At 50.5% G+C, this 25088-nt stretch overlaps 1 protein-coding gene across 4 annotated transcripts in view; it reads right to left on the bottom strand.

Moving 5' to 3' along the window:
- R3HDM2 (R3H domain containing 2) overlaps positions 1–25088 on the bottom strand; it is a 56003-nt gene that overhangs the window by 6919 nt on the left and 23996 nt on the right. The window contains exons 3-15 of one of the 4 annotated variants that reach the window (XM_040539461.1): positions 18160–18355; positions 16972–17013; positions 15189–15275; positions 14494–14620; positions 13247–13325; positions 12472–12531; positions 11274–11414; positions 10790–10898; positions 9973–10068; positions 8416–8447; positions 5663–5895; positions 2242–2459; positions 334–423 (exon numbers count right to left, since the gene is read on the bottom strand). In XM_040539461.1, coding sequence (XP_040395395.1) covers positions 334–423; positions 2242–2459; positions 5663–5895; positions 8416–8447; positions 9973–10068; positions 10790–10898; positions 11274–11414; positions 12472–12531; positions 13247–13325; positions 14494–14620; positions 15189–15275; positions 16972–17013; positions 18160–18324 — 1479 coding nt within the window. In that variant the 5' untranslated portion in view covers positions 18325–18355. The remainder of the gene's footprint in view (positions 1–333; positions 424–2241; positions 2460–5662; positions 5896–8415; positions 8448–9972; positions 10069–10789; positions 10899–11273; positions 11415–12471; positions 12532–13246; positions 13326–14493; positions 14621–15188; positions 15276–16971; positions 17014–18159; positions 18356–25088) is intronic. The other 3 variants (XM_040539463.1, XM_040539464.1, XM_040539465.1) reach the window with 3 other exon arrangements.

The following is a 25088-nucleotide window of genomic DNA, read 5'->3' as shown; positions in this document are numbered from 1 at the left end:
TTCCCAACAAGACAACACAGGGGCTGACCACGAACTGCAGGGCAGCTGCGGCCCCTGGACCCCAGTGCTGGGCACAAGCAGCTCTTCCCAGTGGAGCTCTGAGCTTGGCACTTGCTCTTCCCTAGCCTCTTTCTAAGACCAGACGCTCCAGCAGTGCCCGGCACTGGTGGGTCCCACAGCCTCAGGCATCCCACTGCAGCACTGGGCCTCCCTGAATCCCAAACCCACTGGGTGCAGTGTCTGTGACATACCTGATTAGCAAAAGCTCATGCAACACAAACACAGCACACGCGTACAACAGAGGCAGTGCAGAAGAGGAAATGGGATTTATACCAGGTTGTACTGCTGGGGTGGAGAGACCGGCAAGAGGACTTGGGGGCAGGAGCTTGGAGAATACTGAACAGGCTGCAGTGCTGGGACCGGCTGAGATCAGCAGAGAAGTGAGCAGAGGAGAGAGATTTGGGTTGGAGAAGGTGGGGGGCGGAAGGAAGGATAGGAAGAAGGAGAGAAAGAAGGAACAACAAGGTTAGTCAACTGAGCCGATTGCTAACACACAGAAGTGGGCATTGCAGAGGGTTGGAAAGCACGGAGAGCAGAATGGGAGAGCATTCATCTCTCTGTGAAGACACACAGCCTGGCCAGTTGCTTTGTGGAAGCCGTGACGGCTGACTGTGTCCACAAAGCAGGTCTTGCCTGGCATGAACATGACACGAGTTTACAAAGGTCAGCTATGGCCAACAGCAGCAGCAGAGTCATTTCCCCCCAGCACAACCTTTGTGCCTCTCTCACTCCACTGCCCACTTATGTATGGCACTGACTGCCAGCTCTCCCTGCAGTGCTTCTTGGCCTCCCCTACTAGTACCCCTGTGCTTCACTCTTGCCTTCTGCAGGGGCCCCTCTCACCTTATCGCTGGGAGGACCTGCTGATGCCTGTTCATGATGTGCTTTGGGCAATGGACCTGTGATGGTCAGCACTGAGCTGTTTTTTTGAGCATCTGATTTGCCCTTTGGTGAACCAGAAGGTGCGTGCACATGGGGAACAGTGCATCTGCAGGCTTTTCACCAACAGTCAAATACACAAAAAAAAAGCGTTTCCAGGAGCTAAACAATTAGGAGAACAGCCAAACAGCAGAAGACATAAAATAATGCCCCAGCAAGATGGAGTGGTCCTGCTCAAGTTCCACAAAACCACTGCGTGTTCAAATCACCCACTCAGGGCACTGTGCTCTGCTAGCTTTAGCACTGGACTCTGGCTACACCTCAGGGAGACACCTTATCTCTAGAACTGAGATGTTGCCTTTGAGTCTCAGTATCCTCTGCAAACAGATCCATGTCCCTGGGGTTGGTCTAAGGGCCCAAGAACTACAGCCTCCCTCCATCCTCACTCAGTTGGCAAAAGACAGCAAACGACATGGAGAAAAACAGATCTGTTAGCATCATCTGCAGTTAAAGATACTTGAAGAGGCTTGCTTCCTCACATCAAATCCCACTGAAAACATTTGTACTTTACGCACCACTCTAAGCATGAGGGATCCTTTCTGGTGCATCATTTATAAAACTCACAGGCAGGTTGAGGTCCAGCACCTCAACTGAGGGCACTGAGGATACTTCCCATGCACATTACCCAGCTCTGCACCTATTCAACACGAGGCAGCTTTGCTATCCCAATGTGCCAGCTCCTGTGCTGTGGTTTCTTACAGCCTTGGGAACTAAGTGTGTAGGGACAACAGCCACAACTGCTTTCTCTAGGGCTCCATCTTCATAAATAGCCCCACAAGGCATTGGAACATCACTGGGGTTTGACCTGGGGAGGGTCTGGAGAATATACGCAGGCCCAGTCCCAGGTCTGCCCCTCTGCAGGACATCAGGTGGCTAGCCATGGGGTCTCAGCACCGGGGAGCTCAAACCCAGCTGCAGTTTGTGTCATTCCCTACTACAAGGGCAGCTAGTCCTGGAGTGCAACTCTGCCACTCACCAAAGGGCTACAGATGCCTCGCTAGGAGGGCTGTTGGCAAGCTGAGATGTCGTGCATCATTTTCAGACGCAGCAAGGCTCCCTGAACTTCCCCTACTCTGCCCCCAGCTCAGGGGGGCTGTCACTCCCTGACAGGGAGCAAGTGTGAGTGCTCCCAAACCCTGCTGGGCAAATATGAGCCCAGAGCATCCTGGGTATGTATCAGCTCTGCTGGTACCAGCGTGCCTAAGGAGTCTGTTGAGCCCTGGGTATTGTGCAGCAACTCACCTGCGATATCATGTGGTTACTCATGGCTGGCTGCTGCTGGGGTGCTGGTGGTAGTCCTTGTGGCTGCGGTGGTGGCTGTTGGGGTGGTGGCGGTTGAGACTGCTGGGATGTGCAGGGAAGGAGGCCACGGCTGGGCTGTGAAGAAGGGGGTTGGCTGCATGCTTCAGGGGCACCTAGTACCAGACCTTGAACAGAGAAAGGCACGGCAGGGTTGGTACCTAGGAGAGAGAAGTCACGATTCATTGCCTGGGGTACGGGTAGGAAGTGGTGGGGGGATGGATCCTGGCACTCCCTCCTGTACTGCATCCAGATCGCATCACCTGCTGTCCAAAAGGGAGCTTCCTTCTAAAAAGAACGGGGTGAGCAGGCTGCAGGCTAAGTCACTAGTTTGCCTCACAGCAAACCAAGGCGTTTTGAACCTTGGGGGATCCTCAGGTGTCCTCTTCCCTGACCCCAGCCTAGCACCCTCACTGCACAGGGACAGCCTGTGACCCCACTCCTCACAGATCTTCCCCTCTAGACCCTTCACCATCTTCATAGCCCTCCTTTGGACACTCTCTAAGAGTTTTCAGTCCTTTTTATACTAAACTGCACACAGTACTCAAGATAAGGCTGCATCAGTGCAGAGCAGAGTGGGACAATCCCCTCCCTTGGCCAGCTAGCAGTGCTGAGCTTGAGGCACCCCAGGGTATGGTTGGCACTTTTGGCTGCCAGGGCACACTGTTGACTTGTATTCAACTGGATGTCTACCAGAACCCCCAGATCCCTTTCTGCAGGGCTGCTCTCCAGCCTCTTGTCCCCCGGTCTGTACGTACAGCCAGGGTTGCCCTGTCCCAGGTGCAGAATCTGGCACTGGCTCTTGTTAAAACTCATGCGGTTGGTAACTGCCCAGCCCTCTAATTTGTCAAGATCTCTCTGCAAGACCTCTCTCTACCCCTGAGGAAGTCAACAGCTCCTCCCAATTTAGTGTCATATGCATACTTACTTCGTATACCTTCAAGTCCTGCATCCAAGTAATTTAAGAAAACATTAAAGAGAACTGGCCCTAAAATGGAGCCCTGGGGAACCCCACTAGTGACTGGCTGCCAGCCTGACATAACTCCACTTGCTGATACTCTTTGAGCCTGATCCGTCAGCCAACTGTACCCGCAACATATTATATATTTATCTAGTTGTATGCTGGACATTTTGTCCAGAAGGATGTCCTGTCTTGTCTGGGATGAAGACAGACTCTAGAAATGCCATGGGACTTCTGCTGGGAAGAGAAACCTGGCTGGTAACAGCAGTGCCTGACTGGTAGAGACGAGAGGTTACTAAATGAGGGAGCTGCTGAACACACTCATTTCAACTCAGCGGCATAAACTAGTCTGTGGAAAGAAGCTAGAGAGCTGTTCTCAGTCACAGCTCAGTTCTGCAGCTAGGTAAGGCCCCTGCTTGGATGCTAATGTGCTGATGAGATTTGTCCAAGTGCTCACCCAGAGCAGAGGGGATTGAAGGAATCCATTAAATGGCGATACAGACCTAGCACGTGCACGCCCTTTGAGCAAAGGAAAGGGGGGTGGCGGCGGTGTTTGAAAGCAATTCCTTCCCTTGGTAGGAAAAATTGTTAGGAAGGATCGTGACACACGCTGCAAGGCACCCAGCTGGGAAGTGCTCTCCTCACTGTTTCAGTGTTACTTCCAGAAATAAAAGGTCTTTGAAACTACTGCTCAAAGCCCAGGAGCTGTTATTTAACTAATTCTGCCTCTGATCTACTGCATTTCAACAGCTAATCTTCAGGCATTCTGCTAAGGAAGCCTGTATCATCAGCCGCATGGGGCGAAGAAGGAAACATTTTGCTCACAGTTGCCCAGGGGCTGAATGCTGACATGGGAAAAGAGCCCCACAGCCCGAAGCACTTCCTCCTGCACAGAACAAACACAGAGGATATGGTGTTTTTTTTTTTTTTCTAGTGAAAATTCAGCCCCCCCCACCCTCCCCAGGCATTTCTAATCACTCGCCATTATATAAAGCCTGAAGAGCAATTGGCTTCTGTTCTCAAGGGAGACCTGGAAGAAAAATATAGAAAGAATGAAAACCCAGATCTTCTTCTGCTTTGCTTTGCACGTGGCTGGGACAGATCTTCAAATAACTGCTCCCGTCAGCTGATGAATCAGTCTTGGAGGTGGTTGCAATAATCAGAGTAAGAGCAGCCCTGAGCACAATGGAAACAGAGTCCCAGGAGACGATGTAGCTACCTTCAAACTGCAAGATGAATGTCTGGTTTTCAAAGCCAGTCTGGGTGCTAGAACAGCAGCCTGGCTGCCTTTTAGATCTACCCCTTTATTTGGACAGATTCTTAGGAAGCAGTCTAATCACCCACAAGCACCAATTTGCTCCCTCTCCCCAGAAAATGCTGGACAGCTCTCAAGCATCTGGGGACCCATTGCCTACCAGTAAGAACGGAGGAAAGAAGACAGTGAGACAGCACTGGATTTTGCTCACTGATGTTGCACAGCAAGTGTAACCAGCTACCTTGCTTACCACCAGATCATTCAAATGAGAGCAAAGACCTGTGAGGCCTCTGCCACAAGTGACCTCCTTCACAAGCAGTCAGTTGTAAATAAAGGACTCTGCTCCCCACTGGCAGTGGGCTGGTGCCCTGCCAAGAGCACCACACATCCTCTCAAGGAGCTGTTGCCAGTTACAGGTTACTGGTGAAGTCCCACCACACCGTTCTCCACGCACGGGCTATGCTTTGTGCTATCTGGATGGAAAAGAACTGACCTGAAGCAGGCGAAGAGACTTCTGACCCTAACTCCCTTTGGTGTTCCTGAAACCTTGGGCTGTATTCAAGAGCTCTTCGAGAGCTGCAGGCCCAGCACCCTGCTGTTATGTTTGCTCTCAGGAGCACAGTGAAACATTTTGGGGGAACACTGTAGGCAGATACCAATGAGCACAGCCTTTACCCGATGAGATAGACTGTATGTCTGATGAGACAAGCTAATTGGTAACACCATTCCCTGGACCTCCTTTGCTGGAAAGCAAGGAAAAGTGCCAGATGGTTCATCCTGAGTAAGTCTTAGGGCTGTGAGGGATCGTGGGGAGGAGAAAGAAATGGGAACATAACTTGCAGCTCAGCAGGGGAGAGAAAATAACAGAAGATTGGTAGCTCGAGTCCCAGGACGTGGGACTGCACAATTTCTTCTGTCTTGGATAACTCTGCTAAAGGGAAGTAAGTAATCTAACGGTGAGTATTGAAAAAGCAGACGATAAGCCAATTGGCATATCCCTGCCTGGGTACCAAACACATTCAGATGATGCCAACCATGTCCCATTTTAACCAGCCACTGACCACAATAGCATCACGAGCCCCATCCATCCACCCCATGTCTGCTAGGTGCCCTTTGGCAGCAGGCAGACAGGGGAACCAATCCAGTACCTGCCCGGGATGTTCTGCTGGCAGTGCTGCCTTTGGTACTCCCGATGCTGTCCCCCCGCGTCAGGATGGAGATGCCACTGAAGCTGCTGGCTTTGGTGACAGGCGGTCGCAGGTTGCGGATGGAACCATCTGAGTCTGTGCTGCTCCACGGCCGAGGCTCCAGCGACTTTATCTCGCTCTCTGTGCTGCTCTGGCGGCTGCCTGAGGCCCGGTTCAAACTGTCCCGGTTGCCCCTGCAGAGACCAGCAGAGTTAGACAACACCTCCAGCAGAAACGGGCAGAAACAGGACCCACAGGTGCTTCATCCTAGCTCTCACGCCAGGGCGGTGACCCCAGCCAGCAGCTGGCTCTGTGAGACAGCACACGGGCACCGCGTACAGAAATCTGGCAGCAAACAAACAGCCTGGGTCTCAGCTGTCTTGGGCATGCACCGTGAGGACTCAGATGCTGCTGATCTTCCTTGGTGTGTGCTGAGAGCTGGCTGCTGCCTCTTTTTCCTAACCAGACTCCAGCCTGGAACAGATGCCAGCAAGGGTCAGAGCATGATCCCTTGCTAAAGCCCTCCTTGTCACAGAACAGAGAGCTTTACAGAGGCCTCAAGACAAGGATGATCTTGCAAGACCTCTTTCTGCACCAGTCCTCGTAAGGCTCCCTGCCCAGCTGGAACATGTCAGGATATCACTGTACTCAGGGCTGTGCTCCCAGGGATCAGGCCCCCTCAGTTCCCAGCCAGGTCTGGCCAGAACAGGATTTATGGAGCATCAGCGAAGCACCCCAAGCAGCGAGCCTGGTTTACCAGCCCAACTAAGGGATATATGCATGGGTTCCTGAGCCTCCACTGAGGAGGAATGGTGAGGAAGGCAACACTGGAAGAGACGCTCATGTAAAGCCGCACACTGAGCCGGGCAGCATCTCCAAGCGACTGTGGAAAGGAAAAGATAGGCTGTGAAGAAACTTCTAAGGTGATGTCCTGGGCTGCTGGGAATGTGTGAGAACAAAAGAGAATACCTGGCCTGGAAAAGCAACTAGTGCAATGGTTATACCACTAAACAGGTGAAGGAATTGGACTATGCAGCTTCACAGCCCAAATCACAGGTGACCTAACAAGCATCACAGTTGAGCTTGGACTCTCTTCAACCTAAACCCTGAAGGCTGCTTCTGAGCATGTTCAGAGAGGTCTGGGGGGGAAGGGGCATGTCATGGCTGACTTTTGAAACCCAGAACCCTCTCAAGTTGATTGCTGCTAACCTAGTTGCATAGTGATTCTGCTTTTTCTATGTCTGAATGCTCTTCAGACCTTAGGCACACCACCATACCCTTGCTTTCTGAGAGCACTGCTCTGGCAGCTTCACCCATTTCTTTCCAACAGCCTTATTACAGCCCGTTTCCAAGCGTGTCCACCAGCAGAGAGCTCTCTTTAATCAGATCTGTGGTTGAGAAGTGTTAATACAGGACTTACAAGCGAGTGAAGGAGACAGCTGTATTTGCTCTGAAGGCTGGGCTTTGAGGGAGGTGTCTGTAGTTCGACAAGACACCAGCTCCAAGCATCAGCACTGACGGAACCCCAATCTCTTCCAGAGCGTGGTCTGTCTCTGTCATCTCAAAATGAGCCTGAGGCCCACACAGGCTCGCTCTCCCCACCAGGGGAACCACAAAGAAAGTAAGTTAATCAAGCTCTGTAGAGACTGGGTGCAACAGACAGAAAAGCTCTTAGCAGAGCCCTGACTGCAGCTTGGCTTCTCCTACAGCTGCAATCACATCAGCAACTGTCGTCCTGCCACTTGCTGAGTGCCTTTTTCTACAGCCCCATGTCTGATCTGAAAACTGTGTCCTGCCTTCAGCACTACCGCCACCAGCAGGCTCCAGCACAGCATCCCTGTAACTGTGCTGAGGACGCCTGATTTTCCACTACAGCATTCCTCCAAAGGCAGCCGGAGCCACAGGAAGGTTGAGAGAAGCAAAGCTGTTCCTTGCTTATATCCTCCTGTCCTGTTCTTGGAGGTGCTTCATCTCCAGAGCTCTGACTGTTAAACAAGAGGGCAGAGGGCACAAGGGTCTCTCCATTTTCATCCTATTCTTTATCCATGTAGCATCGACAGTCTCCACTGCCAGGCAGAGGGCTGTGCAAGGTGACCCTTCAGGCTAAGTCCATCCTTCCAGCCTTCTCAGCCACAGAAAAACTACTTAATAGGGAAATGCTGCTTAAACATGTTCCCATTGCCCTCTGCAGCATACTCTGGTTGAAATGGATGCCTGAGATGCTTCACTGCCACCATTAAGTCATCCGGCTGTTATGATCAGGGGACTGGGGACAACTCCACCCTATCTGGTTGCTGACCCTGCCACTGTAAGGGCAGGGGCTCTCCTACCCCTCTGGGAAACAAGAGGCAGAATGGTTTGAAAACTATTGAAATCCTCTGGCTTTCCCCTTCCTCCCTGCCATTCCCACCTTGCACTGCTCCATTTTAATTGATGAACTGGCAAAAAAGGACTTGGAAATTGATGTTGCAAAAAATACAACTTCGATAACTTCACAAGCAGCCGTGCATGGGGCAAACTTACTCAGCAGGACAATGTACAAAATAAATCACACGGAGATACCTAAAAATCTGCCTCCGTTTGTGAGAACTAGAAGAAAAGCCTTCTTTGGAGATTTTGTCGGTTAACATCAGAGAAAAGCATCATTATAGAGTCAGGCAGTCCTCCATAGAGGAAGCCAGAGATACAGAAGGTGTCTGCTAAATAGTACTAACCTGCTGTCAGTGAGATATCCATTCTGGCCAGTCTGGAAGCACGGAAAAGACATGGAGATGGGAAGGAAAGAAAAGGGAGACTTAATAACTTTGAAAGCAACAAACCCAGGCAATTTCAAAGCAAAGAGGAGCAAAGCACTAACAGTATGGGACTCAGACACAGCTGGTGTTGTGCACTAGTTGCGTGGTCACTCAGGAGTCTTGCTGAGCCTTCTGCACTCCAGATCCCATTTGGCTCTCCATCCAGGCCCGCTAGGAGCCTTTCCCAATATCTGTGACCCTGAGATCTCTCAGGAATTTCCAAATCTGAGTCCTCAAATCTCTACCTCATTGCTCAAAGGCAGTGTTGATGCCTTGGTGTTGGTGCTTTGTCAGTGGAACAATCAAGGCAGGCCAGACATACAAGGGTTCTTACTTGCAGGCAGTTATCAGAGCCATGAAAAACAGTCAGAGGACTCAGCCCAGTCCCCCTTGTGACAGCCAGCCCTGCCTGTGCAAGTCAGATGCAAAACACTGGCTCAGCCCATGAACACGGAGAAAAGGTAGGTATATAACCACCCAGTGTCGTGTCAATATGGGACAGCACCTGCTCTGCTCTGGGACTATAGGCAGAGCTGCTTACTAGCATGTCTGGATGGCTTTGAGTCTATCTGCAAGACAACTCTGTGACTACAATCGGCTAGAGAGTATAACTGAAGCCTGATGACTTGAGTAGGGACTCAGCACAGTGGCTGCCTGAACATCCTCCTTGGCCAGGCACATGGCAATTCCCTTTAGGACAAAGGAAAGCATCATCCTCCAGAAACTCAGAGCAGCAGGCAAGGAGCTGGACTTTAAACTTGACCCACAGCAGATCAGTACTTGGAATTGTCCCAAGTCCATGCATTTGCCACTTGGCACAGCACAGAGAGCTGCCTCCAGCTGGCAGACAGCACTCAGCATAGCAGGTGGAGCACAGCAGCTTCTCTGAGCCAGATGTGAGTGAGGAACACAGCTCTGCCTTAGAGGAATTCGACATAGGGACCAGAGTTCTCAAGCAAACAATAACCAAGCTGGACGTTTTGTAAGAAGAAAATTCAGCATGCTCTCTATATTCATCCTGTAAAGGCACAGAGCCCTGCCAGACACTCTAGGGCGAGCACTGCTTGCTCAAGAGGTCAAAGCAGCAGTACTGGGGAGAAGCTGGGATAGAAGGCTGCTGCTCCTGTCAGGTTCATTGATTGACTTGTTAGTCATTCCAGAAATGCCACTGCTTTAGCTTATAATCTTGCTGGACAGCAAGGAGCAAACCTGCCTCCTCTGTCAGTCCCCACACTTCTACTGCCAGGTGAAACAGGCAATTTAGGGAAGGAGCAGACTGGGGAGTGCAGGTGTGGCTCCTCTTTCTCAATGTCCTAGGTATCTTCGTTAGGAGCTGGAATTCACTGGTAGGTACCAGGAACAGGGTGAAATTTGTAGAAAAGGCAACGCCGAGATCTGACCTTTTAGAATATTCAAGGACACGTTCTGCTACAAAGTTGCAGGAAGGTACCTGGCAAGTGAGTCATCCAAGCTTACCTCTCGTGCAAATATCCGCTCCCTGACCCGCTGATACTCTTCCTCTCGCTCTTCTATAGATTTGCTCCTTCTCCCATCCTGCAAGGGGAGTCTGATCTGAAGGGACAAACACAGCTCAGTGGGTCAGCAGTTGCCAATGGGAGCAGAGGGTGTAGTCAGCTGCTGATACTTCTACATAGCAGTGTAAGTGGATGTGGATTGTGGAGTACGTGCATGATGCCTGGATGCAGTGACACAGCCCTTGCCTTTGAACATACCTCCTGGACACCTATGCCTAGGGATGAACGTCCTGGAAGACTCAGTGCATTCCACCTCCTGTATCACAACAACCTCCCTCCTGATGCAGAGGACTGGCAGTGCTGCTGAGCGCAAAAACTAGAGCGTTTCACTTTGCTGATGGTTTCCTTCCAGCAGCACTGCGAGGTCCTGATGACTTCACAGCTTGACTTGCTGCAAGCCCCAGTGAGGGATGGGAAAGACACTTCGCAATGCTCAGCTCTGGGACCTTTCCAAGGAAACCTTAGCAAAAGGTTTCACCTTAAAGTCTGGCCCAGCCACCAGTCAATATTCAGGATATAGAAAGGCACCCCACATAGAACTCCCACAAATTCTTCCTGTTTTTTCACAGTATTTTGTCAAGTTTCCAGAATATATCTAGATGCTGTTGTTTGGGTAGCGTTCTGCTGCTGTTTGGGTAGAGAAGCTTCTATCAAAGGTTTCTGCAGGACACCCAAGACGAGTTTACAGTCATCCTCATCTTAGAAAAGTCTAATCTGACTTTCACACAGTGTGCAGGTAACTCATTGCCATCCCTTACCTGATTATCATCTCGGTCCATGCTGGTATCATCTCGTTTTAGGATAAACCTCTGTGGGAACTCTGCATTCTTCTCATCTTTGATGTGCTCGGAGAACCTCTGCTCAGGGCTGCAGGAAGAACCAGCTGTTATTAGAAGGGTGAAAATGGGTGTAGAACTGTCGCCATAAAACCACTGCCTTGTAGGGAGCGGGGAACAGATTTGTTGTGTTAAATCTCCTCTGTCTAACAGCAATGAGAGCCCCTAACCCTTCTCTGAGAACTAAAGAGAGCTGGAAAGGGCTTGCAGACACATACACTGGGGACTGGAAGTGAAGGATTCTTTGGGCCCTTCCAGAGAAGGAACAAGCCCTTCTTATGGAGGCATTAAATGTGGTGCAAAATTCATTCTGCTCCGGACCATGCCAGGGCTCTTGTAGCGAATGGAAGGGCAAGGGCAAGGGCAAGGAGTGCTAGCCCACTTGTCCTCTCTCCCTCCCCCTTACATGCGTGTGTTATTCGTCTTGTTGATAATGACCGCCTTCCCGGTTTGGTCAACGTTATGGTCCATGCCGAAGTAGGCAGCTACCCGGTGCAGCAGCATCCTGTGGTACGAGGTCATCTGAGGGAACTTCTTAAACTGATTGCTGAGAACAGGGAAGAAAGCAGTACAATTGAGAAGGTTTTGAAACAGACAATGATAATCAGACACCAAAACAGAGAGGGAAAGGAGAGGCCACAGAGGCCTTGAGCAGATCCCAGATCAGATCACGCCACCCATTTGAAGCAGTTGGCACTCAAGCACTGCTTCTTACACTGAGCATCAATGTGGGCTTACAGCTCTCTGCCAGACAGAACTGGGCTGATTCAAGGTCTCAAGCTGAACAGGCCATTTCTGAAACCAGACCAACTTTTGCAGAAATGCACATGCTTATTTCTAAGCAGAAACGGGAGCCAGGATTAGTATGCACAGTGACTTTTCTGATCCTATTAGACAAAGAATTCTGCAAGCCCTCCTGCAGACACCTATTCTATTGTAGCTTGAATATTATGTTCAGTTTTGGGCCCCTCAGCAAAAGAAAAATATTGAGTTACTCAAGTATGTGCAGAGAACAACAATGAAGCTGGTGAAGGGACTAGAAAATAAGACTTACAAGGACTGACTGAGGGAACTGAAGGTGTTTAGTCTGAAGAAGAGGAGGCTGAGGGAAGACCCTATTGCTCTCTACAACCACCTGAAAGGAGGTTGCAGTGAGGAGGGTATCGGTCTCTTTTCTCAGGTGACAAGTGATAGGATGCGAGGAAACAGTCTTGAGTTGCACCAGGGAAGGTTCAGATTGGCTATTAAGAAGAATTTCTTCATGGAGAGGGTCGTCAAGCATTGGAATGGGCTGCCCAGGGAAGTGGTGGAGACTTCATTCTTGGGGGCATTTAAGAGGTGTGTGGATAGGGCACTAAGGGACATGATTTAGTGATGGAACTCGACAGGTCTGGTTGATGGTTGGACTTGATATCTCAAAGATCTTTTGCAACTTAGATGATTCCATGATTCTATTCTATTCCACATTCATGGGCGAGGGGAGGTGGAAGATGTCTGAGAGAACACTGTGTCCAAAAGACAGACTCTTCTCTCCTGGGTGACCAAGCTCCTCAACTGCAAGTTACAAACCTCTTTTGCTTGACACAAACTTGAAGATCACTTACTTGTTATCACTAATAAATTCCAGAATCTCCTGTTCTAACTTTAGCAGCATCATTCTATCCCTGTCAAAAAAAAAGGAAAAAGTCACCTTTAGAGATAGTGAAGCACAGCTTCCTCTGCGTGGTACCCGCCAGGAACAAGCAACAGTATTAACTGAGCTTCACACGTCCTCCACAGCAATGAACTAAAAAGCTCTGTATTTTTGCCTACATAGTAAATTAATTGCCAGATTTTTTTTCCAGTTTAAAGTTCTTGTTTTGCTAATAATTTTTTGAGCTTGGCTTTTGGTAATACCGAATCCCTGCTCTGCTGGAAGCTCCAGTGGTAGAGACTCCAGCTTTGCTACTCTTATGCCAGCGTTCAGCTTGATGATGTTTATTACTGACATGGGAGCAGTTCCTTTGGAGGCTAATATTTGGCAGTCATTTTTGTAAAGGGTTTTAAGGCAATTCAGATTACTTCCTGATTGCATTCAAACAAATTCCTCTTCCTCTTTCTCTGTCTCCACAATATATGGGCAGGTTTTGATTGACTGCAGTACATGAAGTTGCAGTTGTGTTTTTTGTTTCCACACTGCTCCAGCAAGACTCTCTGAATTCCAAAAAGTAAAACACACTTTCAAGTACTTTCCATAGTCGCTGCTTCCCTCTCCTCCCAAGATACATGCAGACATACCCACAAACACCATGAGTTTAGGGTCAATCAGAGAAGCATTGGTCACCAGGTACTCCCTCCCTTCATTCCATCAGCAAGTTCTTTTACTGACTAGGGACCTACCTCGGGTTTTTTTTCAGTGTATTTACTAAAAATTCATGTAAATCTATTCCAGTGGAGTCTGTGTATTCCTGGCTGGAATCTGAAACAACAATAGCAGCAGAACAAATTAACAAAACACTGCAGTAGAAGAATAGGTTGAAGGGAAGAGGTACATGTCTCAGCAATGACTCACTACATGCACGAGGATGATGTCCCCACACGGCTGCTGCAGGAAATTCAGCCTCATTACCAGCACTGACCATTCACAGCAGGCAGTGAGGAAGAAAGGCCCATCCTGTTACCGCACTGATTGGGTTGGGACCTGCATCACCTTGGCTAAAGTCCAGCTTCTAGCACAGACTCTGAACGCAACCTTGAGGTCAAGTCTCTTGATCTGAGAAATGGGGACTGCATTCCTTGCCTCTGTGGGCAGCAGGAGGACCAGAAAGCTATGTACAGGGCACTACGAGCACAAGACCCCATTAGGAGGATGCCAAAGAGACGGAGAACACAGTTCACGAAGGGAAACCTTGCCCCTGAAGCCTGTTCAGAGCACATTCCAACCACTCAGAGCACATTCAGGATAGTCCAGACAATTACAGGAGGCCCCTGCAAGTGTAATGTACTGTGCTTTTGTAGAAATACACAACTTCTGCACCTTTGATTCTGCAAGCTACTTAACTGGAGAGCCCCGCTGGCTCGGTTCTTACCCTTTCCTCACACCCTTTTTAATTTTAGAAGTAACTGCAGAAAAAAACAGTAAAACAGTAACAGTATCTGCACCAGTGCAGACACGCTCTCTGTGCAAGGATTTAAGGTGCAATTTGCTCACCAGATCAAATGTGCATCTTTTAGCCATTTCTGTGCCCCAAAATCAAACATGCAGGATCATACAGCACAAACTTAGCTCACCTCCTTGCAACCTCACATCTTGGCACCGGTGGCAGGTTTTCAGAAAATCAAAACTAAACTGAAACCAGGAGCCTATGCAGTGGCTCTTCCTAGTTTTGCACCTGCACATCTAAAAAGCCACCAGATCACTCTAAAGGCACAGGAAGCCTGCAAGTCTGTTGGGGCACATGACAATCTAGAGAAACCCTCGCCCTCCCTCACCACGCTTTGCTCCAGAAAGGATGTGATAAAGATGACACGTTCCTGTACAGTCATTAGCAGAGATAACCCCTCTGCTTCCAGCAACTGTACCCCCAGCCAGCAGAATCCCCAAAGCGGGTAAGACCAGACTCGCTCTGTCCATAAAAGCACCTGACCTCGAGACAGCATCTTCCTTGGTGCCTTGTCTTTATTCTTGTCTTTTTCTTCTTTCTCAGCCCCATCTTTCGTGGACTTTTCCTCTTCCTTGTCAGAGGGGCAGCTAACGTGCAACTGAATGATGTCCTGGAACAAAACAAACCAGGCTGGTCTGAGTCACTTGGACCCTCCCTGGAATCACTGCCATGGTTAGAGATGTTGGCAGCTGAGAAAGGCATCAGGGAAAGGCAGGAGTTTCAGGTAGCAGATCCAAGATATTTCATAATTAGCCCAGTTCTGAGAGCAGACAAAGCAGTCTCTCTCTCCCCATCCTCCTCCCAACGAGAAGCTTTCAGCAAGATCTGATGGGACTCAACAGCATTTCCCACTGCTGAAAACCTGCCTTGCCTGGATCAGCTCAGGATCTAAGTCACGTGCTTCCCTGCTCGAGGCTGATAAAACTGTATTACACTTTGGGCTCAGGAGTACCCGAGGTGAGTTAGGTCTCGCACCATTACAAGTGATTCCTTGTAAGAGAAGGATTGTGACTATGCATACAAGCAGTGCTCATGAGCATGACCGCTTCCTTCAAAACCTGGGAACTTGTGGGAACTTCTTGGCTCTCAGAGGTACAAGCCCAGTGTAAGACATCGTCTCCAGCATGAAGGGGATTTTCTGGGCTTCTACAATCCAGTTTGCCTGATTTTAGGCCTACCTGGGACTCCAGCAGGCCATCTACAAATGGGCTAGATGATTCTTCACATACAGCCAAACTTCTGACCAGCTTAAGCTTTGAATTAGACTGGAAAAGGAAAAGAAAGAGTACAGTTAAGACATCTAAGTCAGACAGCACACTTAAAAGTTCATGCTGCTGCATTACAAAGCCACTCCTGCAGTCAGTGTTGATTAAACTGCTGAAAAGGAGGAGTACTAAACCAGGTCCTTGCAATGAACAGGAACATGCACGTGCTTGGAGCCCTAGAGTGAACCAGCTATATTTTGTTCCTTCGGTCTGTGATTAGGATTTGAACCGAGCAACTTTTAGGTGGGAAAGCCTTAATTCATGCATTCGTTGGCCTCTTCAGCCAGAGCAATCCCAGCTTCTCCCCTCCTTGCCGGATAAGAATCAAAACCATTCAGAAAAGATACAGCTGAAACCAACTATCTCCTTTTCTAAGATGCGAAGTGAGATTTGTTACTGTTCTTAATTACAAGGCTGTCATCCCATTTACATCTTGCCTGTCTGACCTGATGCCTTCGGTTATTTTGGGTAATATAGTAGTGCTTTGAGAAAATGATTAAAATTAAACCTGCACTTTCTGGACTGTTGGCAAGTTGACTCACTTGGGTGACAAACGGGAAAAAACATTATCGTTCAGTCACACGGAAACCCAGGCAGGATCAGCAATATGGGGAAAGGCCTGAGGTGCACAGACACATTCTGCCTTATGCATGGAAGAGGCAGGAACTGGAATCGCAGCCTGTTTGTGTGCTGCACAGAGTCCTGGCTTCTAAGACCAAACAGAACCACTAGAATACTTTTTCTGCACACCCTGTAGGTCATAAAAGCAGCACATTGCTTTCATACATTACCTTAATTAAAACCAGACATAACCATTACTACAAATTTAACTGGTCTCCCCTCTCTCCCATGCCTCAATGCATAACATGTCTTCATTTGGGTTTGAATTCTGGGAAAGAGGGGAAAAATAAAAGGAGAAAGAGGAAGAAGAGAGACCTTCACCCTCCCAATCACAGTTTTAAAATCAAGCCCTGAACAACCTCATAGCTGACCCTGTTTTGACTTGGAGGTTGCTCTAGATGAATCCTCGCTGGACTAGATGGATGGCTGAATTATGCTATGTTTTATAATTGCCAGTTCTGGAAAATTCACGGCTACTTTTGATAACCTGGCTCAGTAGTTATTATTGAATTCAAATTTTGCAAATAAAAACTGGGGTTAATACTAGGAAAGCTAAAGAATATAAAGAACCCAATGGCTGCATTTTACCCCCAGATTTTGCCTTAAAAAACATTCTACAACAATGGTGTCCTGGTGCTTGTTACTAGCAAAAATTTCAGATGCTAACTTGCATGTGGCATCACTGTAAGAGCAAATGCAGTATTCCCTGAAGAAACGGGGCTCTAGGTGAAACCAGGCAGTTACACTTTAACTCTTTTCTCAACAAGAGGGTGTAAAAGGCAAGTGTGCTGCCCTGTCCCTCCGATGAAATCTCCGGATTTCCTTTCTGGCATTTCAGAGTCTGAGGAGGGCACTGGTGTGGTCATTAGGAGCAGCAAACAGTTCCTCCATGGGTAAGTGTGTGTTAAAGAGGAGCACTCATGCTCCAGTGGGTGCAAAGGCACCGTCCTGAACCATCATGTGCTGTGTGTTGATTATGAAGACAGAGAAGACTTGAGAGAACTGTTTTAGGGCTGGGATCATGGCTTGGCTCAGAATGGACAGAGCAAGAAAGGGATGGCAGCATATCCCATACCTTGGCTCTTTTTCTGGCATGTCCGTGACTTGATGTCCGCCTCTGTAGAGAAAGAATAGAGAAGGCAAGAAGCTTAATCTGAATGCATACAGAAAAGGTATTTGTTGTTTGAGGCAGCACAACATTGAGCATGTAAAATGACTCTGAAGAAAATCTCTACCCGGCAGCAGTGGCAGGTTGTGCAAACGGGAAGACCTGGAGAGCTGAGCTGTCCCGTCAGCCCCCAGGTGAGCAAAACCTGCTTAAGAAACTTCAGGTGGCTCAGCCCCACGTGGATCTGTTTCTGGAAGAACCGGCACAACAGAATGATCACAGGACACATGTGTGAAGGTGCACGACGCAATTCTAAGTGGAAAAATTAGGAGTCTTCTACCAGTCCTGAGACGGGAAGGAGACTTTAGCATGCTGGATCATGATGGAGATGCTGCTGCTCTGATTCAGACTGAGTAATTGGTTATCGTTGCCTTCTAAGGAACCTTTCCCCACTATCACAAAGCGACCAAAGTCAGGCTCTTTCTGAGCCTCACTGGTGCCTGCCCAAGCAGTGGCTGACCAAACCTGGCAGCAGCCACCAGCTTTAAATGCAGAAGCATTCAGCAGGTTGGGGAGAGTGAGCATTTCTTCAAGCTCCACACTAAGCTGAAAGAACACGTGACAAGACAGCAAAGAAGCAGGGAAGAGTGCCAGCACTCTCCAAAGAATGCTTGCACAGTTTTTTGTTTTTTTTTTTTTTCCTTGCTGAAATGAAACCCCAAAACATTCATTTCCTATTTGGGCATTTTTTAGCAGCAGCAAAGCAATGGCCAAGCAGCATTCCTGAAACTGAGCTCTCACTGGGATGCCTCCACTTCACATTAAGTCATTAAATCATCTTTAGGTCAAAGAAAGGAGGTTTTAGACAAGGGGCTGGAGTCTGGGGACTGAGTACAGTGCCCTCAGGAGCAGACCAGTCTCATTTTCTCTCTGGCTCCAAGAACATTTAAATTATTCCATCCAAAGCAGAATAGATTCAGTCAAAGAGAGCAGCCTGTGAAATACACCGTCTGTACAGCGTGGTATCACCTTGGGACACGGTAGTAGAGGCTCAGGCCCCGTTCAGAAGGGGTAGAAACTGGCTTGTGTTTGCCACTAAAGGGGTCACAGCTCTGCAAGCTGTCAGAGGAGATCGCCCCCGGTCTGCATGCTTACCTGAGATTCCTGACGCACGCTGATCTCCTCCCCATCCTTCTCCACCTCCTCCTTGCTCAGTGACCTGGATACACATTTGGTTTTGTTCACAGATTCCTCGACCACTTTTTTTTCGGACTCCTTCATTATTTCCAGAGACTCCTGTGTTGTGTTGCTATTTGACATCTTCAGAGCCCTACAACGTAGCAGTGGGCACCTGCCAGAAGAGGTGACAGAACGGGTAGAAGGGGGTCAGGCGGTGGAGAGGTTTCCATTATAGCGCTAACTCTTGCACATACAGGTTGTAACTTTCTTGTAACTCAAGAAGGTGTACTTCAAACCGAGCATCCTAATGACAGCCCCCCCATTCATCCCCTGGGAGGCAGCCCCTGCTTCGAGGAGACCTTGCAGGAGCTCCACTATTTTTCCCAGGACTCTGAAGACATCAGCAGGGCTGAACAAAGACCCTGAGATATGCAGAGGTCCCTACCCTGCCCTTTAAGTTCTTTGATGTGAGGGAGAGGCTAAGGGTAGAGCTCCTGCTAACGAACACGCAGAAGCAGGAAATCCAGAAGGTGAAATAAACTCAAGCAATGGGAGGATGGGTGCTCTGTCCCGGGACAAACAACAACAACAACAAATCGGCATTCTTTTTTCCAAATCCCAGCCCAGTCCGTCTTGCAATTAGTTGCATCTTCAGTGAGAAAACAGCCTTGTACCGAAGAGATAACTCTGGTTCTTCCTGGGAAACAAAGTGACACCTGATGTCTTCTAACTGCCTGTGGTTAGCTACTTCAGGCAAAGTGGGAGCCAACGTTAAGAGGAAAACATAATGCTTCCTAACGAAGTTATGGTTAATTGCATCCCTTTGATTAGCAGGAGCACAGCCAGCCCCTGCAAGGAGTGAGCAGAAGCAGACAAGGCGGGTGCTCCTGCCTGATGGCAGCGTTATCAGGAGGAACGGACACGACACACAGCCGCTCCTCACATCAGCTCCAGCACCGAGAACCACGCTTGCGGAGACGGTGACAGCGCAGGGCCCAGCGCCCGTGGGGTGACAGATGAAGGGGCTGGGAAAGGGAAAGTAGAAGGCAGGTCCCCTGAGACAGGACTCCAGAAAGGAAAGTAGAAGCCTAAATTTCAGAGAGGCTCAAACAAAAGGCCTGGGCGCTGGAGAACACAGCTGATGTTTATCAACTTGTTTTATTAATTGCTTTGGCAGAACAAGGCTGAAAGAGCCTCAGATTTCACAAAGATTTATTAACTCTTGGCTCCGCACGGGAACTGCTAATATTCATTAACTAATTCAACCTCACTGCCTTTTAATTTGTGGGAATGCTGAACATAAAACGTGTTTTACTTTTAGTGCAGCTACTGGAATAATTTCCAGTTCCAGCCACTGAAAGCTGGAGTGCAAGCGACTGCTTTGAGCTCACGGATTCCTAGGGGGATTGGAAACCAACCCCTTGAGGCATCCGGGGCAGATGCCGTCATGGATGACACCGCCGCACGTCACAGGCAAACCCGCATGGCAGAAACCACAGCATCATCCGGCGAGAGCACCTGGGAATCCTCGGCCCTGGATCCTGCGCTCGATCTAAGCGAGAAGATGCGACAGGACACTGAGAAATGGAGGAAGCCGCAGGCGCCTGAGCCTTCTTTCACACCTACTATCGCCGATGTCAGGCTTATGATGAGCTAAAGGCTCATCGTTGCTCCAGCAGTAAGACTCATCGCTGTCAGCTCAGAGTCGCAGGTGGGAGAACGGGGAAAGGAAAAAGTTACTTAACCCAAGGCTGTGATGAGTCGGCAGCACCTTCAGGGTGTGTGGGAAGAAACCCTGGTGACCCCAAAAGATGGATGGAAAAGGGTGCAGGGAAAGCAAGGAATGACGCAGGGCTGAAGCTGATGAGGTTGCACTGTCTGCTTTATGTACAGGGATCGGGCATTTCAAGGCAGACACCTACCTGCAGGAGGCTGACTGGGGATACCACGGGCACGATTACGGCAAGGGGACACATCCCCACCCTGTAATAAAATGAGCTATTTCTCACTAGCCTAGAAATAATCGTTGGAAGATCCCAGCCATTATTCACATGCATCCATTTCAGAGCAGAAAGTTGACGAAAAGCACGCCGTTAACTCCACAAGCAACTTTCTATGCCGAACATCTGAAAGTGCTGAGGACACCAGGGGCCGGAAAGCTCCCTCTTCACCTGCGCGACACGTGTAAGCAAAAATAACTGGGCAAGACTCCCGGGCCCTCTGCGGTGCTGAGCCAGGCTGCTTCAGCCCCATGTCGCATCGCTGCCTGAAGTGCCCAACTCAAGCTGAAGCCTCCTGACAGAAACCAGCAGCCACCCATGGCTGGTGCAGAAAAGCGTAGCGACAGGCTGCTGATGTTAGCCCGGCAGGAGCGTTCTGCAAACAGCCCTTCTGGCTGCTGCTGGTTTCTAAGCATAGGCGGGACCCCAAATGCCAGGTCCCTTGTGGGGCTGTGGGGAGGGTGGCAGCACCTCAGCCTGCCGGGTGAAAGCTGCCCGCTGCAGGTTCTTGTGCTGCACGGATCATTTGTTGCTCCCTGCCCCTTCCTGGCATGGCCCCGCGGCACAGGGTATGGCACCACCGCCGATCCTGTTGGCAGATGCTCCTGGAGCAACCCTGCAGGAAGGGGCTTCCCTCTGGAGTCACTCCGTCCTCCTCTAGCTGCGAGGGTCTGCTCTTCACCCCGAGCATGGCCAGGAGAAACCGCCAGCATCTGCAGCAAGCAGAGCGTGAGGACAGGGAGCCCGCGCCTGAGGGCACCGCTCTCTGCTGCCATGCCTCTGACAGAAACTGGGGCAGAAGAGGAAAAGGAGCACTTGCTTGACAGGCACGTCAGCCTCCTCGTGCAGGGCAAAAAGTAGGATTGCTACCCTGGACTTTCGGAGACCCAACTTCGACCTCTTCTGGGACCTACTTGGGGGTATCTCATGGGCTAGACTGCTAGAAGGCAAGGGTGCTTGTGAGAGCTGGGCTACATTTAAACAGCACTTCTTCCAAGCTCAGGATCGGTGCATCCCTAAGAGCAGGAAATTGGGGAAGGGGGGCAGGAGACCTGTGTGGATGAACAAGGAGCTCATAGACAAGATCAGAAGGAAGAGGAAGGTCTACGAAATGTAGAAAAAGGGCCTGTCCTCTTGGGAGGAGTATAGGAATGTTGTCAGGGCCTGCAGGGACGCAACGAGGAAGGCTAAAGACCAGCTGGAGATGAAGCTTGCAAAAGAGATATAGGATAATATGAAGATTTTTTTTTTAAGTATGTAAACAGTAAAAGGAAGACTAGGGATAATGTGGGTCCCTTGCTGAACGAGGGGGGTGTCCAGGTAATGGGGGATGCTGAGAAGGTGGAGATACTGAATGCCTTCTTTACTTCGGTCTTGGCTTCAAAGACTGCCCCCCAGGACTCCTGGACCCTGGAGGGAGGAGAAAGAGGCTGGGAAATGGAGAGCTCCCCTCTGTTTGAGGGAGTGGTTCAAAAGCATCTGAGTGGGATCAACACACACAAATCCATGGGTCCCGATGGGATGCATCCATGTGTGCTGAGGGAGCTGGTGGAGGTGATCGCTGAACCGCTATCATCTTTGAATGGTCTTGGAGAACAGGAGAGGTGTCTGAAGACTGAAGGATAGCCAATGTCACTCCAGCCTTCAAAAAGGGCAAGAAGGAGGATCCGGGAAACTCCAGGCCAGTCAGTCTCACCTCTGTCCCTGGAAAGGTGATGGAACAGCTTGCTCTGGATGCCATCTCCAAGCAATTGGAAGAGAAGAAGGTTATGAGTAGTCAGCATGGACTCACCAAGGGGAAATCGTGCTCGACCAACCTCGTTGCCTTCTATGATGGCATCACCAGCTGGGTAGACTGGGGGGAGAGCAGTGGATGCTGCTAGCAAAGCTGAGAAAGTGTAGGACAGACGAGTGGACAGTAAGGTGGGTTAAGAACTGGCTGACTGGCTGAGCTCAGAGGGTGGTGATCGGCAGTGCAGAATCTGGCTGGAGACCTGTGACAAGTGGTGTTCCCCAGGGGTCGGTGCTGGGTCCGGTCTTGTTCAACATCTTCATTGACAACCTTGAGGGAACAGTGTCCACCCTCAGCAAGTACGCCGATGCTACAAAGCTGGGAGGAGTGGCCGACACACCAGAAGGCTGTGCTGCCATTCAGTGAGACCTGGACAGGCTGGAGAGCTGGGCAAGGAAGTAACCAAATGAGGTTTAACAAGAGCAAGTGTAGAGTCCTGCACCTGGGAAGGAACAACCGCATGGATCAGTACAGGCTGGGGGATGACCTGCTGGAGAAGAGCTCTGCGGAGAAGGACCTGGGGGTCCTGGTGGACGACAGGTTGACCATGAGCCAGCAGTGTGCCCTGGTGGCCAAGAGGGCCAATGAGATCCTGGCGTGCATTGGAAGGAGCATGGCCAGCAGGCCAAGGGAGGTGATCCTCCCCCTCTACTCTGCCCTGGTCAGGCCTCACCTGGAGTACTGTGTCCGGTTCTGGGCTCCCCGGTACAAAAAAGACAGGGATCTCCTGGAAAGAGTCCAGCAGAGGGCAACAAAGATTACACAGGGCCTAGAGCATCTCCCCTGCGAGGAAAGGCTGAGGGACCTGGGTCTGTTCAGCCTGGAGAAAAGAAGACTGAGAGGGGATGTTATCAATGTTTATAAACATGTGAAGCGTGGGAGACAGAGGGATTTGGCCAACCTCTTTTCAGTGGGTTGTGGGGACAGGACAAGGGGCAATGGCCACAAAATGGAGCACAGGAAGTTCCGCGCCAACATGCGAAAGAACTTCTTCATGGTGAGGGTGACGGAGTGCTGCAACAGGCTGCCCAGGGAGGTTGTGGGGTCTCCTTCTCTGGAGATATTCAAGACCCATCTGGAGGCCTACATGGGCAACCTGCTCTAGGGAACCTGCTTTGGCAGGGGGTTTGGACCCGGTGATCTCTTGAGGTCCCTTCCAATCCCTACAATTCTGTGATTCCGTAATTTCTACCCCCACATCGGGCACCTCAGAAGGTGCTCAGAATTCATGAAGGGCAATGGGATCTTTTCTTGTCATACTGCAATGCAACTTCAGCATCACAAGGGAAAAAAATCATCAGTTTTCCTCACCCCAAAAGAAGACTCAGAGACACTGAATAGATATTTGTACGCTGCCCCCTCCCGAGAAACCTTCTGTCCCTGACAGCAGCGCTCCAAAAATTCAAGGAAGAGGTGTTGCGTGCTGCTAGTGCTTCTCAATTGCAATGCCTGCAAGAAGAGGTTTCCTTTCTGTGTGAATGAATCAGCCCTGCTCCCCCAGGACAGCCGTGGGACGCAGCGAGGGGGCGGCAGACACAAACTGCAGTGACAGACAGCAGCTTGCAGGGGAAGGGGAAGTTCAGAGGGCTTGGTGGGGTGGGCGGGACAGAGCCGAGCTTCGCCAGGGAGATGAAAAGATTACGTAGATGCAGCATCAGGGAAGCCACAAAATCTGGGTCAGAGCAGAGACCAACAGAGCCACAGAAGGCGAGCGAGCTGCCGCTAGGTTTTGCTTGGGGTCTGGCGGCTGGCAGAGCCGGCAGGTGAGTCGCGGTGGCGAGCACTGCGTGCCAAGGCCAGCCCGAGGGCAGCCACGAGGGATTTCCATCCTCACCTCCACCCCGAAAGGGGAACGTTGAACTCTACCTCCACTGCCTCCTGGCTACGAGCAGGCTGCAGCTGCCAAGCCGTGACAACGCAAGCAGCAGCTGGCCCTGGTTAGGCAGGAATGAAAGCAAGAGACTTCTGCATTTATGGTGGAATGGGTCCAGAAGCAGAGCTGGGAAGGGCAGGAAGCCTACAGCTAGCTAACCCTCTTCCTGGCCTTGCTTTTCTGAGCGCGGACGCTGCTGCGAGCTAAATGAGGGCGTAAAGGCGGCATACGGCTGCTTGACTGCAGTCCGGCGCTGCAGGACAGAGGCACCCAAGGGAGCTTCTCCCGCCCCACGAGAGGGTTAAGCTACCTCTGGTCTTGGAAAAAAGGAAAATAAGCATGAGTGAGCCCCACTCTCTCAGTTCCTGCCCAACCCACGGCCCCAGGGTCAAGCCTGCACGCTTACAGGCTTCGCCACGTGCTTCAAAGATGAGAGGCTTGACTCATATCCCCCCATCTCTTCCCTGGGGGGGGCTCATCTTTGTTTTCTGAGGCTCATTCCAAGAAGCACTCCATAGGGCAGAACGCAATCTTAGGGGACAGGCCCAGCCCAAGCCATCTCCACGTGCCCCACGAATGCAACACGGAGCTCCCGCGCTGGGGAAGAAAGGTTTCTCGCTGCCAGCAAGAAACCCCGACGCAGCCCCCAGAGGCTCGGCTCTCCAGGTCCTCGCGCTGGTTCTAAACACGAAGGCGGCACGCTTAGAAACAAACCAGATCCAATCGCAATGCTAAGCAGAGCTGTAGCGCTCTGAGGACTCAGAAATAAACACCCTGAGGCTGGTGACTCACTGGTGGGCAGGACAGTCCCCACCAGCGCCGATGGACGACCCAAGTCATTCTCAGCCCCTGGAGCTGGGCAGGAAAGGCTGGGCAGGAAGGGCTAGCCGGGGTGTTGGTGCTGCTGGAAACCGAAGGCAGCGAACTTGGGGGAAGGGGGGAGCAAGGACCCTCTTCCAGCACCCGCACGAGGCTGCTGGCGAGCCCCGAACAGCACCGAGAACTTCCCGCAAGGTTAACTGAGGATGCTCAAACGAGGATGCTCAAACGAGGATGCTCAAACGAGGATGCTTCCCCGATGGGTTTGCTCATTGGCTTCCAGGTCCCCCAATGAGAAGCGCGGCTCCGTGGCAACCAGCGCTGTCACCAAGAGCAACCAGCCAGGTCTGGGGGTGAATTGGGACCCCCCCAGCGCAGCGGCTGCCGTAGGAGGGGGCCGCACCTTGAAGGCGTTGAATCC

The sequence above is a fragment of the Cygnus olor genome, chromosome 29 (genome assembly GCF_009769625.2).
Source record: "Cygnus olor isolate bCygOlo1 chromosome 29, bCygOlo1.pri.v2, whole genome shotgun sequence".
Classification (NCBI taxonomy): domain Eukaryota; kingdom Metazoa; phylum Chordata; class Aves; order Anseriformes; family Anatidae; genus Cygnus; species Cygnus olor.
The sequence above is the reverse complement of the archived record's forward strand: the minus strand, read 5'-3'. Positions and strand labels throughout refer to the sequence as shown.